The sequence below is a fragment of the Cinclus cinclus genome, chromosome 31 (assembly GCF_963662255.1).
Source record: "Cinclus cinclus chromosome 31, bCinCin1.1, whole genome shotgun sequence".
NCBI lineage: Eukaryota > Metazoa > Chordata > Aves > Passeriformes > Cinclidae > Cinclus > Cinclus cinclus.
Window position 1 is genome coordinate 2,878,251 of NC_085076.1, and position 13,668 is coordinate 2,891,918.

The 13,668-nt window shown below is 63.8% G+C and overlaps 3 protein-coding genes across 7 annotated transcripts; 2 read left to right on the forward strand and 1 right to left on the reverse strand.

The window, feature by feature from the left end:
* Window positions 1-183: 183 nt before the first annotated feature.
* PRUNE1 (prune exopolyphosphatase 1) lies at window positions 184-4,036 on the reverse strand. Of its 2 annotated transcripts, XM_062511286.1 has the most exons (8): window positions 3,480-4,036; window positions 2,294-2,398; window positions 2,012-2,217; window positions 1,650-1,834; window positions 1,419-1,577; window positions 1,239-1,333; window positions 990-1,148; window positions 184-871 (listed from the first exon to the last, which is right to left on the reverse strand). In XM_062511286.1, the coding sequence occupies exons 1-8, from the start codon at window positions 3,516-3,518 to the stop codon at window positions 551-553; spliced, it is 1,269 nt and encodes a 422-aa protein (XP_062367270.1). In that variant the 5' UTR covers window positions 3,519-4,036; the 3' UTR covers window positions 184-550. The 2 variants fall into 2 exon arrangements, with proteins under 2 accessions (XP_062367270.1, XP_062367269.1); XM_062511285.1 differs by having other exon boundaries at window positions 184-1,148.
* Window positions 4,037-4,160: 124 nt separating this feature from the next.
* MINDY1 (MINDY lysine 48 deubiquitinase 1) lies at window positions 4,161-8,320 on the forward strand. 3 transcript variants are annotated; one of them, XM_062511284.1, is made up of 10 exons: window positions 4,161-4,766; window positions 5,331-5,962; window positions 6,048-6,105; window positions 6,230-6,294; window positions 6,413-6,571; window positions 6,964-7,066; window positions 7,151-7,293; window positions 7,409-7,558; window positions 7,679-7,834; window positions 7,924-8,320. In XM_062511284.1, the coding sequence occupies exons 2-10, from the start codon at window positions 5,360-5,362 to the stop codon at window positions 7,990-7,992; spliced, it is 1,506 nt and encodes a 501-aa protein (XP_062367268.1). In that variant the 5' UTR covers window positions 4,161-4,766; window positions 5,331-5,359; the 3' UTR covers window positions 7,993-8,320. The 3 variants fall into 3 exon arrangements, with proteins under 3 accessions (XP_062367268.1, XP_062367266.1, XP_062367267.1); XM_062511282.1 differs by having other exon boundaries at window positions 4,162-4,766; window positions 7,367-7,558; XM_062511283.1 differs by lacking the exon at window positions 7,924-8,320 and having other exon boundaries at window positions 4,162-4,766; window positions 7,367-7,558; window positions 7,679-7,876.
* Window positions 8,321-9,058: 738 nt separating this feature from the next.
* Window positions 9,059-13,645, forward strand: CERS2 (ceramide synthase 2). Of its 2 annotated transcripts, none has more exons than XM_062511287.1 (11): window positions 9,059-9,136; window positions 10,501-10,674; window positions 11,125-11,242; window positions 11,335-11,453; window positions 11,634-11,691; window positions 11,768-11,818; window positions 12,013-12,105; window positions 12,281-12,409; window positions 12,493-12,599; window positions 12,705-12,858; window positions 13,072-13,645. In XM_062511287.1, exons 2-11 carry the CDS (start codon window positions 10,502-10,504, stop codon window positions 13,198-13,200), a joined length of 1,131 nt encoding a protein of 376 aa, XP_062367271.1. In that variant the 5' UTR covers window positions 9,059-9,136; window position 10,501; the 3' UTR covers window positions 13,201-13,645. The 2 variants fall into 2 exon arrangements, with proteins under 2 accessions (XP_062367271.1, XP_062367272.1); XM_062511288.1 differs by lacking the exon at window positions 9,059-9,136 and adding an exon at window positions 9,930-9,991.
* Window positions 13,646-13,668: the final 23 nt, after the last annotated feature.

Below are 13,668 nucleotides of genomic sequence, written 5' to 3' on the forward strand. Positions count from 1 at the left end.
CCAGTTTCCTCCTGGCTGGGCTGGACTCGGGAGTGTGGCTGCACTGACACCTCCTTGGACACCCCAAAATGTTCCTCTCACCCACTGTAGAGGGGATGGCACCCCAGGGAAAGAGGGGGTGCACCCCCACCTCGAGCAGGGCAGCCCCCGACCCATTCCAGAATAAAAGACGAGAGCCAAAACTGGAAGAAAAGGGAAATTTAATCATTGGAAAACAGCAACAGTCCTGGACGGCTGCATGTCCAGACCCACCTTCTGGGGCCCCCCAGTGCCCCCCAAGGAAGGAAGATCATCAAGAACTCGTTAACTCCCTCACCCCAACACCTTCATTAAGGGGTTGCAACTACTGCCCATGGCATCCCCAAAAACCCACCTGGGGAGCACTAGGGCAGAGGGAGCCATTGGGGAGGGGATAAACCACCACAAGAACCAGGAGATGAGCTCTAACAAATGTGGCTGCAACCCTTCCCAGATCCCGGCACCCCACCAGGGCTTGCTCAGGGACCTCAACTTTTCATCCAGACCCCAAAAAGCCACGGGGCACTCGCTGCTATTTTGGGGAGCCGGGGGGCTGCCCCACGGCGATGCGGCTGACCCGCTCCAGGACATCCTGGGGACACAGCGGGGGCACGGCCTGTGCCAGGGGACACTCCTCCACCAGGCTGTTCATGGGGGTGGGAGGGGGCAGCACCTCCTCCTCGGGGCCCCCAGCAGCCCCCAGGCCCCCCAGCGCTGCCCGCAGGATGGGCAGCACCTTCTTGCGAGTGGCCACGGTGTTGCCCTGGGCGTAGGTGGCCACGCTGGCCCAGGGGCTCGGCAGCAGCTGCAGGAGCAGGGACGGCGTCGTCGCCTCCTCCAGTGCCCGGCACAGCTGCAGGGGAGCGAACGCAGGGCTGGGACCTCCGCAGCACCCCCAAAAACGGGAGGTTCTGGGGCGAACCACAGCTGGGAAGTGCCCAGAGGTGCCTGAGCCTGGCTCCCTGACTCACCGTGCCACGGAGAGGCTCCTGCTGGCTGTAAACCGCGAGCTTCCGCGTGGGCTCATAGCATTCGTTAAAGGACACGGTCATGGCCACCAGCCCCGCGTAGCCACGGCCCTGGCAGAAAGCCTCCAGGTCCTGCAGCAAGCCGGGCCGGAGCAAGAATGTCTGGGCAGAGGGGAGGGAGCCTCAGCATCACCGTAATGTCCCCAGCCTGCCACTCCCTGCCTCAGTTTCCCCCTCACCCCCGAGTCTCACTTCCAGGTCCTCGAAGATGCCACTGATGGCAACGACCACCTCATCACTGGAGATGACTTTGAGGTCCTTCCGCAGCATCTGCTCTGTCGTCAGCCCTGGGAGGGGGATGAGGCTCAGGGCACCTTGCTGTCCCTGACGAGAGGGGGACACACCTGGGTGCCACTGCCCTGGCGCACACACCTGTGACATCAAACTTGGCCGCCTGCAGGGCTCCGAACACGGCGTCACGGGCCGGCAGCTCCGGGAACCTCTCCTCAAGCAGGGACACGCAGGCCACGTCCCTGGGGGTCGCCTTGCCCGCGGCCGGGCTCAGGTTGATGCAGTCCAGCAGGATGGTGCCTGAGGGGACGATGGGGCCGTGTTGTCACCATCCCCCAGGGCCGGGGCTCAGCCGGGACCCGCCGTGCTCACCGTGCAGCAGGGCGGCTGTGGTTCCGTCCAGCACACCCGGGGGGCCCTGCAGGATCCGCTCGGTCACCAGCGTGGCACAGGAGCCCACCTGCTCCACGGTCACCTGGCATGGGGGACCACGGTCCCGCTCCAGCGGCCGGTGGTCCAGGACCTCCACCACGGCCTCCTCCAGGGCAGCGTCGGCGCTGGCGGGCAACGGGAAGGGTCACTCCTGGCAGAGCCTGGGAAACCCCCGCATTCCTTTTCACCCCTAAAATCACTCCAGAAATGGATCCGTTTGACCCGCCCCGGGTGGCAAAAATCAACCGACGCTCTGGGTGGGTGTAGCCTGGCTGTCCTCCCTGTGCCACCCCACGGCTCACCCGGGCAGGACGTGGTGATCGACCAGCGTCAGGGAGAGCAGCCCAGCGTGGTGCAGCCCCCGCAGGTCGATCTCGTCCCGAAAGACGAGGGAGGCGGCCGGGATTCCCCGATCCCGCAGCAGGAACGTGGTCTCCGTCCGCAGCGCGAAGTCGGCGCGGGGAATGTTCAGCACCGGCACGAAGGCGGCTTTGGGAGCTGGGGAGCTCTGCGGCGCGGGGGTGACACCCGGTGAGGCGTCCCCCGGGCCACCGGCGCTCCCCGGGCCGGTGGCAGAGCCTCACCTGGGCCAGGAAATAGGCCAGGGCCAGCGCGGAGACGGTGGAGTCCAGGTCACAGGCCTCGTTGCCCATCACCACGTGGATCTCCCGGTGCTGCCGTATGTGATCCTGCGGGGACGGGAGGCATCAGGCACGGCAGCAACGCGGCCCCGTCCTCCAAGAACCCCCAGACTGCTCCCCTGCCCTCCACCAGTGTCCCCGGAGCCGCTCGTCACAGGCGTCGCCCGCGGGTTCCACCCTCGGGATGAGCTCCTGGCATCCGTGGGCCTGGCTGGGATCCACGCCTGGCACTAAAACCTCGAACTAAAACGAAACCTAAAACTGAAACCTGCTTTGGGATACGTGTGTGAAGTGAGGTGTGTCAGGGCTCCAGGAAAATTCACGGTCAGCCACTGGCCCCCGTGGGGAGAGGGACCCTCCCAGGGAGCATTTAGTGCTTCAACCCATTTCTTCTAGAAACGCTGAGTTTGGGGCTGGTTGTCACCCCAAAATGTGAGGTTTCACCCTCTTTTGCTTGCCTGCAGCAGCAGGGAAAACATGTCACGCTCGCTGTCACAGCCCCGGGAGCCGCCCCATCCCCAGGCCCTGATTTTTGGGACAATTCTCTGCTGCCATAACCCAGATTCGCTGATTTTTGGTAGAAGCTGAGGGGAAAAAAAAAAAAAAAAACCCGAGAGCAGCTGCAGCCCAAACTCCTCGGCAAGTCCAGAGGCAGGACCGGGACAGGGCTCGGAAACATTTTGGGGTGTCCCTGGTGTGGCTGTGCCACCTCAGACAAGGCACCACATTTGGGGCTATCGACCCCCTGGGCACCCAGACCCCCAGTCCTGCTGAACCCCAGCCCCGTGAGCACCCCGCTTTCCTGGGCACCTCTGCTCCCTGTGGCACCCCAGCCCACTGGGGCACCCCGATTTCCCTGCTTGCCGCTTCCTGGGCAGCTCCCTGCACCCCAATTCCCGCAGTTTGGGGTCGGGGGTTCTCCTGTACACCCCAATTCTCACCTTCCCCCGAGCCCACCTGCCCACCCTGCACCCCAATTCCCGCAGTTTGGGGTCTGGGGTTCTCCTGTACACCCCAATTCTCACCTTCCCCCGAGCCCACCTGTCCCCCCTGCACCCCAATTCCCACACCCCGGGACCCGGGACACCCCAATCCCCCCCTGGCCCGAACCCCCCGGTGCCCCCCGTACCTGCAGAGCCGCCCGGTTCCCCTCCACGAACCGCTCCATGACAGCTCCGATCCACGCCCCGAGCCGCCGGTATGACCCCAGTATGACCCAGTACGGCCCAGTACAACCCAGTACGGCCAGGCAGGGCTCAGTACGCCCCAGTATAACCCATGGCACCCCAGTAGAACCCAGGACACCTCTCAATAACCCCAGTGACAGCCCAGTATCACCCCAGAATGTCCCAGTACAGCCCAGTACACCCCAGAATATCCCAATATCACCTCAGAATGTCCCAGTACACCCCAGAATATCCCAGTACAGCACAGAATGTCCCAGTATAGCCCACTATCACCCCAGAATATCACTGTACAGCCCAGTATTACCCCAGAACGTCCCAGTACAGCCCACTAACACCCCAGAATATCCCAATATCACCTCAGAATGTCCCAGTACAGCCCAGTATCACCCCAGAATATCCCAGTACAGCCCAGTATCACCCCAGAACGTCCCAGTACAGCCCAGTATCGCCCCAGAACGTCCCAGCACAGCTCAGTATCGCCCCAGAACGTCCCAGCACAGCCCAGTACAGCCCAGTCTGCCCCGCCCCCCCGCGCCGCAGGGGCCGCTGGGGAGGGGGAGGGGCCGTTCCCGGCATCCCCCGCGGGTGTGGGGGGGGGCCGGGGGGGGACCCCAAATCCCCTCTTTACACCCCAAAACTCTCCCGTGACCCCTCGACCCCCCCCCAGCCCCCGCTGACATCCCCAGACTCTGCTGCGACCCCAAAACCCGACACCCCAAATTCCCACCCCCACCCATCCCCCCAAAAAAACCCCACAAACCTCTCCCTTTGGGCGACCCCCTCCCCCCCCAAATTTCACCGCACCCCCAAAATTACACCTTTAATCCTCTTCCTCCTCCTTCTCCTCCTCTTCCTCCTCCTCCTCCTCCCCCCGCCCTAAATCCGCCTTCCCACGGAAAGCCGGAGCGTGGAAAACAGGAGCGTGCCAGGCTGGGAAAAACGGGGAAAAACAGGGAAAAAAGAAGAAAAAAGGGACAAAACAGAAGAGAAAGAAGATAAAAGAAGGGGCAGGAAAAGACAAAAAAAAAAAAAAGGGAAAGGAAGACGAGCGAAGAGAAAGAGGAGCGCGAAGGAATTAAAAAAAAAGAGGATTAAAGAGGAAAAGAGAAGGGGAACGGAGGGAAAAGAAGGAAAAAAAAGGAAGGAAGAAGGAAAAAAAGGAAGGAAGAAGAAACAGAAAGAAGGAAAAGGGAATAAAGGAGGAAAGAAGGAAAAAAGCAGGAAAAAAGGTAAAAGGGGGTTTAAAGGGTTAAAGAGTAGGGATAAAGTGAAAAAGAAGGGGAAAAGGAGGTGAAAAGGAGGGAAAGGTAATAAGGAAAAGGAAAATGAGGGGAAAAAGAAGGAAAAGCAAGGAGAAAGGTGCATAAACAAGGAATAGAGAAGGGAAAAGGAGGAAAAACAGGGATTAGGGGAGCGAAACGAAGGAAAAGCAGGAAAAGGCGGCAGGGTGGGATCCCAGCGGGTCCGGGGACACCGAGGGGCGGCCACAGCCCGGGACCCCCGGGACCCCCGGGAGCCCCGGGACCCCCGGTCCGGCCGCCGGCTCCGGGCGGGGCCGCGAGTGGGAATTCAAATCCATCGAGTTCCCGTGTGCCTGTTAAATTGCACTGCATTTCATATTTTATTTTATTTTATTTTATTTTATTTTATTTTATTTTATTTTATTTTAATTTAATTTTATTTCTCACCTAGACGAGCCAAATTTGACTAAAATATACATATATACATGTATATATAAAAAATATATGTATGTATATGTACTTTCCTCAAATTCCCCCATCTTCCCTCCTAAGGCTGAGACTTGGGATGCGGCTGCTCCTGGATGGACCCGGAGCATTCCCTGGAGCCTGATCCGAGCACGGCCCCGAGGGAGGGTCCCATGGAGCAGGAGGGGAGCCCCCAGCCCCCAGAGGAGGGAGGTGGGGACGGAATTCCTGGTGGTGGTGACACAATCCCTGGGGTTGGGGACACAATCCCCAGTGTTGGGGACACAATCCCCGGGGATGGGGACACAATCACTGGGGTTGGGGACACAGTCCCCAGTGTTGGGGACACAATCCCCGGGGATGGGGACACAAACCCCAGCACTGGGGACACAATCCTCAGCTCTGGGGACACAATTCCCAGTGTGGGCCAGGAGAGCCCTGCCCCAGCCAGGGAAGGTTCCAGGGGGGGATCCGGGCAGCAGGAGGGGGTGCCCGGTGCCGAGGGACCCCCGGGAGGCTCCCCCGAGCAGCAGCTCCCGCTGGGCCCCCCCCCGGCCGTGCCAGGAGCCCCCCGGGCCCAGCCCCCTGCCCAGGATGAGGATTTTTACTGCGTGAAGTGGATCACCTGGAAAGGGGAGCGCACGCCCGTGGTCACCCAGAGCGAGAACGGGCCCTGCCCGCTCCTGGCCATCATCAACATCCTCCTCCTGCAGTGGAAGGCAAGTGGGGTCTTGGAGGGCTCTCCCCAAATCCCCAGAGGAAGGATCCTGGGGATGGTGCCCACCCTCCTCTGTCTGTCCCCAGGTGAAGCTGCCCCCACAGAAGGAGGTGATCGCAGCTGAGGAGCTGATGGCACATTTGGGTGAGTGGGGGTCCCCGCGTCCCTGCTCTGGCGCCAGGAATGGGGTGGGGGGCCAGGGGCTGTACTGGGACCACCCACGTTCCCACCCCAGTGCTGGAACTGGGGTGACCCTGCTGCCTCACAGGGAATTGCATCCTGGCCACCCAACCCCGGGACACCTCGGAGGGGCTGCAGCTGAACTTCCAGCAGGTGAGGAGTGATCCTGGAACACCCAACCCCACTGTCCTGGGAGCTCGGCTGGCTGCAGGATCTGGGGTGGCACCTGCAGGAGTGACTCCCCCCTTCCCGTGTTTCTCCTGCCTCCCAGAACATCAGTGACACCATGACGGTCCTGCCAAAGCTCTCGACAGGGCTGGACGTCAACGTGAGGTTCACGGGGGTCTCAGATTTTGAGTACACCCCCGAGTGCATCGTCTTCGACCTCCTCAACATCCCGCTCTACCACGGCTGGCTGGTGGACCCCCAGGTGAGCCCCCACCTTCTTGTGGGGCCATAGAAGTGATCCCAGGGCTGGAGAACTCTGCCCTGAGGAGCTGGGGCTCATCCTGGCCAAGCTGAGGATGGATGTCCCATCCCTGGGAGTGCTCGAGGCCAGGTGGAACAGGGCTTGGAGCAGCCTGCTCTAGCAGGAGGAGTCCCTGCCTGTGGTTTAGGGGGTTCCGGATGATCCCAGAAAGTCCCAGCCCAAAGCCCTCTGTGATGTTCGGGATGGGGCTTTGAGCCCGAGCCAGCGGACGACTCCTCTGGCCACGGCAGGAGGCTGCACTGGGTGGTCTCTGAACGTCCCTTCCCTCCCAGAGCCCTCTGTGCTGGGTCCATCCCCCCCACGAGCTCACCCCCTTTCCCTCCGTCCCCCAGAGCCCGGAGCAGGTGCAGGCCGTGGGCAAGCTCAGCTACAACCAGCTGGTGGAGAAGATCATCACCTGCAAACAGTCCAGCGACTCCAGCCTGGTGAGCGAAGGTAACGCCCCAGTCCCTCCCCACGCTCCCCGGGGCCAGCCGGGCACCCCCGGGGCCACCCCACCCCACCCCGCTGTCCCCACAGGGCTGGTGGCCGAGCAGTTCCTGGAGTCCACGGCGTCGCAGCTGACGTTCCACGGGCTGTGCGAGCTCACGGCCCGGGCCCGCGAGGGCGAGCTCGGCGTCTTCTTCCGCAACAACCACTTCAGCACCATGATCAAACACAAGGTGCGGCCCCAGACCCCGCTGGGCCCCCCAGGACACCCACCTGGGCTGACCGTCCCCCGTCCCCTCCCACCAGGGCCACCTTTACCTGCTGGTGACGGACCAGGGCTTCCTGCAGGAGGAGGGGGTGGTGTGGGAGAGCCTGCACAGCGTGGATGGGGACAGCTGCTTCTGTGACACCGAGTTCCACCTCAGCCGCGCCCCGGGCAAGGAGGGGGCCACCGCAGCCCCCCTGGACCACCGGCTGCAGCAGAGACAAGTGGACCAGGTAGGGGACAGGCGGTGACAGTGGGGGACACCCGAGTCCCATCCCGGCTCCACGGGGGATCTTGCAGGGTTCGGGCTCGCTGTGCTGACCCCCCCTCTTTGTGCTCCTTCTACCTGCCAGGATTACATGGTGGCCCTGTCCCTGCAGCAGCGGCAGGGCCAGGACCCCCCCTCCATGCTCAGCGACCTGGAGCTGGCGCGGCAGCTGCAGCACGAGGAGTATCAGCAGCACCATCCTCATCCTCATCCTGCTCCTCCTCCGCTGCTCCCGGCGCAGGTAACCGGGTGCACCCCTCGGGGGATGTGGGGGTCTCTGTAGGTCCCCACACCCCAGCACTGTCCCTGTCCCCGTCCCTGTCCCCACAGGCAGGCGGGCGCCCGGCTAGAGAGCGGCGGCAGCGGCAGCGCCCGGATTTGGACTGTACCCTCCTGTAGCACCTCGTGCCCGTGGGGTCCCCACGCCTGCAGCCCCCCCCCCCCCCCCCCCCCCCGAGTTCTCCAGGGAGATCCTGTGGGGTCCCTGTGTGCTGGAGTGGACGCACGGGTGAGGGGTGACCGTCTGAGGCCACCCCAGGACCACCCCAAACTTCCCAGTGGCCTTAACATATGGGGGGGTCCCACTCAGTGGGAGCCCCCTCAGGGAGATCCCACCCCTCAGTCCATGCTTGGAGACACGGGTGGACGTGTGGCTGAGGGGGAACACGTGCACCCCCCTTTTCAAAATGTGGCCTTAGCCCTTGGCAAGTAAAGGACTTGTCCCCCTGCACACGGATCTGGCACCCGCTCCACAGACACGCGGGCTTGGGAAGAACTGGGGGGATCTGGGGTGAATCAGGGGTATCTGGGGGGTTTTGGGGGAATCGGGGGGACCTGGGGGGGGTTTGGGGTCCCCTCCGTGGGGTGCAGTGGCGCGGCGCGCCCACCAGGTGGCGACAGGGGCGAGTGGGGTGTGTGGGGCTCCATAGGGGCAGGAATGGGGCGGGATGGGGGGGCTTGGGGGGAGCCACGGGGCGTATGGGGGCATAGGGGGTGTGTAAGGAGGTGTAAGGGGACGTATAGGGGGTACTCGTGGCGTGTGTAGGGGCGAGCACAGGGCACACAGAGAGGTGGGTATAGGGGGTGCACAGGGCACATATAGGGTGTCAATAGGGGGTGTATAGGGCACAAAAAGGGGTCTATAGGGCACATACAGGGCTGTCTATAGGGGATCCATAGGGCACATTCAGGGGGTCTACAGGGGGCCTATAGGGCACATACAGGGCTGTCTATAGGGCACATTCAGGGGGTCTGTAGGGCACATTCAGGGCTGTCTATAGGGGGTCTATAGGGAACATACAGGGCTGTCTATAGGGGGTCTATAGGGGTTGCCCCGATCCCATCCCGACCCTTGATTGCTCACGCCTGGCCCCGCCCCGCCCCGCCCCTCGGCGGGCGCCGCTCCCCGCGGCGTTGCGGTGACGTCACTCCCGGGTTGCGGTGACGTCACTGCCGCCGCTGCCTGGCGCGGGGCGCGCGCGGGACGGAGGGAGCGAGCGGCGGCTCCGTGAGGGCTCCGTGAGGGCTCCGGCGGCGGCTGCGGGTGAGTGCGGCCGGGGGGCGGCGGGGACAGCGGGCCCTCCCCGCTCCGGGAGGGGCCCCGGGATGGCTCCCGCTCGCCTCCCCCCCCTCTCCCCGCGGCCGGGCCTTTCTGCGGGCGTTGGGCGCGCACCGGAGCCATCCCGGGCCTCGATCCGCCCTCGGGCAGGGCCCCCCGGGGCCGCTCGGGCGGGGCCGGGCGGAGGCGGGCCCCCCCCCTCCCCGGGGGCCGCAGCGAGGGCCCGGAGCGGCCTCGGGCCCCCGACCCGGGCAGGGCGCGCAGTCCCCGGGCCCGGAGCCCTCCAGGTCTCGTTTTTCTGTGCGCGACTTTAAAACGTCAGGATTTTGTCGGTTTGCGGCAGGACCGCTCCTACAATCCCCTCTGTGGCGAGGGGTCCGGCCCGGCGGTGACCCCCCCCCCCCCTCCCGCACCCGCTCGGTGTCCCCGGTGCCGGGACATCGCGCTGTGCCCCGGGGGACGAGGAGCTGCCGGCCCTGACCTGGGCCTCACCCCGTCCTCCCACGCTCCCCTCCCGTTACCTGCCCGCGGCGCGGCCGCAGGAGTCGGGAATTGCGGCACCTCCCTCCCGCCTGCCCTTGCGAAACCGGCCACGGTGGTTCCTCTTCCTCCCCCAGCGGAGCGGAGCCGCCCCCGTCCCCTCGCCACAATCCCTGCGCCGTGCTGGGGATTCGCTTCCCGGGAGCGGGATCCCAGCCGGCCCCATCGCGACCCCGCGGGGTTCCCCAAAAACGGCCGGGGAAGAGGGACCTGGAGCCGGGATGCTCTGACCCCGCGGAGAGGGGCGGCTCTCCCGCTTCCCCTGCCGGGGCCCGTCCGGAGCCTTTTTAAGGCACAAAGGTGCTCATTGTGCCGCCGGCAAATCCCTAATCCCGCGCTGGTGCTGTGCCTGCCCTCGTAAGGGTGGCGGTGGGCTCCGTGCCTCCGTTTCCCGCCGGGAATTGGGTTTGGATCAACCGCGGGATGCACACACAGCTCTCGGGAGGGAAGCCAACCTCGGGGGCTTCTGCCTCCTCCTCCTCCTCCCGCTGCGGTGCCGGGGCCGTCCCGGTGTGGAGACCGGAGGCGGGAGCTCTTCCCTCGGGCTGCTTCCAGGGACCCGAGCTGGCGGTCGGAGGCAGGACTGGGGCCCCTGTTAATGATCACCCTCTGACCCCAGGGCTGCAGGGAGCAAAGTCCCTCGGTGCCGAGCCGAGCGCCGGCCGCTCCGACAGGGATTTCACCGGGGCCTCCCTGGGAGCCGAGGTGGAAATTGGGGTGCCTGGTGCAGCCGGGGTGTGGGGGTCAGGCCGGGGTGGCATTATCCTCAGAGATGCCCCCCTCACCTCTTCCCCTTTCCCTCCCCCCAGCATGTTTCAGACTTTGTACAACTATTTTTGGTGGGAACGGCTCTGGCTCCCGGCAAACCTCACCTGGGCTGACCTGGAGGACCGGGATGGGCGAGTCTACGCCAAAGCCTCTGACCTGTACATCACCCTCCCCTTGGCCTTCCTCTTCCTCGTTGTCCGGCACCTCTTTGAGACGTGAGTCCCTTTCTTGGGGGTGGGGTCGGCTCCGGAGCCCCTGGTCCGGCTCTCCCTGTGCCCTGGGGGTGTGGTTGAACCCTGGGATGTGGCACCTTGTGCTCAGCCTAGCCGGGGGTGCCTGTGGCACGCCGGGGGTCCTGACCCCCTCCCACAAACCCACATGTTCCCCCTTCCCCACACAAACACGGCGTTCAGGGAGTGATTTGTTGAGCAAACAATGGGAACAGACCCGGCTTTGTTGGGAGGGCGAGAGAAGGGGGGGCCACCCTTCAGCAGAGTGGGGACAGACTGGGACAGAGGGACCCGGGGGGCTCCCCTGTGGCAAAAGCCACCCTGGAGAAGGCACAGCAGGCACTGAGTGGTGGTGGGTTTCTGGGTGGCTTTGATGGGGCCAAATCATCCAGGTGACAGAAATGGGGAGGTTTATGTCCCCAACTTCTTCCCCAGGTACGTGGCCACCCCCCTGGCCGGGCTCCTGAATGTCAAGGAGAAGGTTCGGTTAAAAGCCACCCCCAATGCGGTGCTGGAGAAGTTTTACACTGCCACCTCCAAACACCCCAAGCAGGTGAGGACTGGGGGGTCCCCAGAGGTGCCTGGGGGGTGAGGGTGGCAGAGCCAGGGCCGTGTGACACGGTGGGGCTGTCCTGGTGTCCCCAGGCCGACGTGGAGATGCTCTCCAAGAAGAGCAGCTGCACTGTGCGCCAGGTCGAGCGCTGGTTCCGCCGCCGCCGCAACCAGGACCGGCCCAGCCTGCTCAAGAAATTCCGGGAGGCCAGGTGAGACCTCTCTTGTGCCTGATGTCACTGTCCCTCCACCCTGGGGGAGCTCTGGGAGCCCCAGCTTGGCCAGGAGCTGCCTGGGAGGGTGGGAGCCGCAGGATCCGGGGCCGGTGGGTCCGTCCTCCTCCCTCCTGCTCCCCGGTGCCCGTCTGAGGACCGTCTGCTTCCTTTTTCCAGTTGGAGATTCACCTTTTACCTTATTGCTTTCATTGCTGGCATGGCTGTCATAGTGGATGTGAGTATTTTCCCCCCCACCATCCTCCCCCGGCCCCCCCTGGCCCCTCTGACTCCTCTGTCTCCCCATCCCACAGAAACCCTGGTTCTACGACCTCCGGGAGGTGTGGAAGGGATACCCCATCCAGGTGAGCGTGGATCCCATCCCAGCTGCCAGCCCACGGCTTTTTCCTGACTACCAGGATCAGCAGTGAGAGCTGGGGGTGCAGGAGGGTCTCTTGGCACCCCTGGGGGTCCCTTGGACACTCAGATGGTGCCCACAGAAGGGAACCAAAGCTCTCTGGGGGACACAGGAACCCCCTAACCTGTCCCTTGCCCCCAGAGCATGCTGCCCTCCCAGTACTGGTACTACATGATCGAGCTCTCCTTCTACTGGTCCCTGCTCTTCAGCATCGCCTCCGACGTCAAGCGCAAGGTGGGGGTCTCTGGGAGGGGGTGGGAGACACTGGGACACCTTGGCAGCGCTTTCTTCACCCTCGTGGTGAGCAGGAAGGACCAGCTGGGAGGATGTGGGGACACACAGGGGCTGTGGGGTGGGGATTTGCTATAACCCTCCCCCCATTGCTGGGCTCCCTTTGCTTTGGGCACAGGACTTCAAAGAGCAAATCATCCACCACGTGGCCACCATCATCCTCATCAGCTTCTCCTGGTTCGCCAACTACATCCGTGCCGGGACTCTCATCATGGCCCTGCACGACTCCTCGGATTATCTGCTGGAGGTTGGTGTGTCCCCCTCCCCTGCTGTCACCACGTCCCCCATCCTGCACCCCCTCCCCAGCTCACCCCGTCTGTGCCCCCCAAGTCTGCCAAGATGTTCAACTACGCCGGGTGGAGAAACACCTGCAACAACATCTTCATCGTCTTCGCCGCCGTCTTCATCATCACCCGCCTGGTCATCCTGCCCTTCTGGTGAGCTCCAGTGGGGAACGGGGGGAAACCGAGGCAGGGGCTTGGGGAGACTCCCGGAGGGGGGATGCTGGTTCTGCTCGTGACAGGAGTGGCTTTTCCTGGCAGGATCATGCACTGCACCGTGTTTTATCCGCTGGATCTCTACCCTGCTTTCTTTGGCTACTACTTCTTCAACTTCATGATGGTGGTGCTGCAGTCGCTGCACATCTTCTGGGCCTACCTCATCATCCGCATGGCCCAGAAGTTCATAACTGGAAAGGTGAGAGGGGACCTGGCCCGTGGGGACATCGTAGAGGCAAGGACCCGCTCAGGACTTTGCAGAGGGGGACTCCCAGATCCTGAATCCCCGCTGCCCTTGGCTCCCCAGATCCTCTCAGTGGGGAGAAACCACTGTGGTTGCAATGGGGAAACTGAGGCACGGCAGGAAAGCGGGGGGCTGCTGCCTGAACCCCCCTTTTCCCTCTGCCCACAGGTGGTGGAGGATGAGCGGAGTGACCGTGAGGAGACGGACAACTCGGAGGAGGAGGAGGAGGTGGCCAAGAACGGGCCCCTCTCCAATGGCCACCCTGTCCTCAACAACAACCACCGCAAAACCGACTGAGTGCCCCGGACCCGAGAGCTGCCACCGGCCCGGCCCCTCCGGCCGCGCCTCACCGGGACCCCGGAGCACCTGCCGGGCCCAGCCCCTCCGGAGCGGGGCCGCAGCTCTGCCTCACACTCACCGCTGGTGCCCTTCCACCTCTCACCTGCTGCCTTAATCCACTGCGGTTCCCGGGACAGGCGGGGGGACCCTGCCGGGATGGCTCCCATCCCACCGGGGCGGCTCCTGCCCGCCCCGCAGCCCCTGGGATTGGCTCTGGCCAAAGAGCTCGGCCCCAGCCCCGTGCTGGGCTCTCTGTGCTATTCCTACTTTCCCAACCATTCCTTCACCGGGGGAGGGGAGAAACCTCTTTCCCTGACCTGTGTCCGGCTGGAAAAGCCGAACTGGGAGGGAGGAGCAGGGAATTCCTGGGTGTTTCAGTGCCTAAATGATGGGATGACACTATGGAAGTACTTGGGGGAAGGAAGC

What these genes read in the sequence shown, in the direction of transcription:
- PRUNE1 (XM_062511285.1), bottom strand. Translation starts at nt 3,518, where the DNA reads ATGGAGCGGTTCGTGGAGGGGAACCGGGCGGCTCTGCAG. An exon ending in GGAACCGGGCGGCTCTGCAG is followed by an intron (nt 2,399 to 3,479) that starts GTACGGGGGGCA and finishes CCGTCCCCGCAG; the next exon opens with GATCACATACGGCAGCACCG. An exon ending in GATCACCACGTCCTGCCCGG is followed by an intron (nt 1,835 to 2,011) that starts GTGAGCCGTGGG and finishes GTTGCCCGCCAG; the next exon opens with CGCCGACGCTGCCCTGGAGG.
- MINDY1 (XM_062511282.1), top strand. Translation starts at nt 5,360, where the DNA reads ATGGACCCGGAGCATTCCCTGGAGCCTGATCCGAGCACGGCCCCGAGG. An exon ending in GCTGGCTGGTGGACCCCCAG is followed by an intron (nt 6,572 to 6,963) that starts GTGAGCCCCCAC and finishes TCCGTCCCCCAG; the next exon opens with AGCCCGGAGCAGGTGCAGGC. An exon ending in GCACCATGATCAAACACAAG is followed by an intron (nt 7,294 to 7,366) that starts GTGCGGCCCCAG and finishes CCCTCCCACCAG; the next exon opens with GGCCACCTTTACCTGCTGGT.
- CERS2 (XM_062511287.1), top strand. Translation starts at nt 10,502, where the DNA reads ATGTTTCAGACTTTGTACAACTATTTTTGGTGGGAACGGCTCTGGCTC. An exon ending in CTGGTCATCCTGCCCTTCTG is followed by an intron (nt 12,600 to 12,704) that starts GTGAGCTCCAGT and finishes TTTTCCTGGCAG; the next exon opens with GATCATGCACTGCACCGTGT. An exon ending in AGAAGTTCATAACTGGAAAG is followed by an intron (nt 12,859 to 13,071) that starts GTGAGAGGGGAC and finishes CTCTGCCCACAG; the next exon opens with GTGGTGGAGGATGAGCGGAG.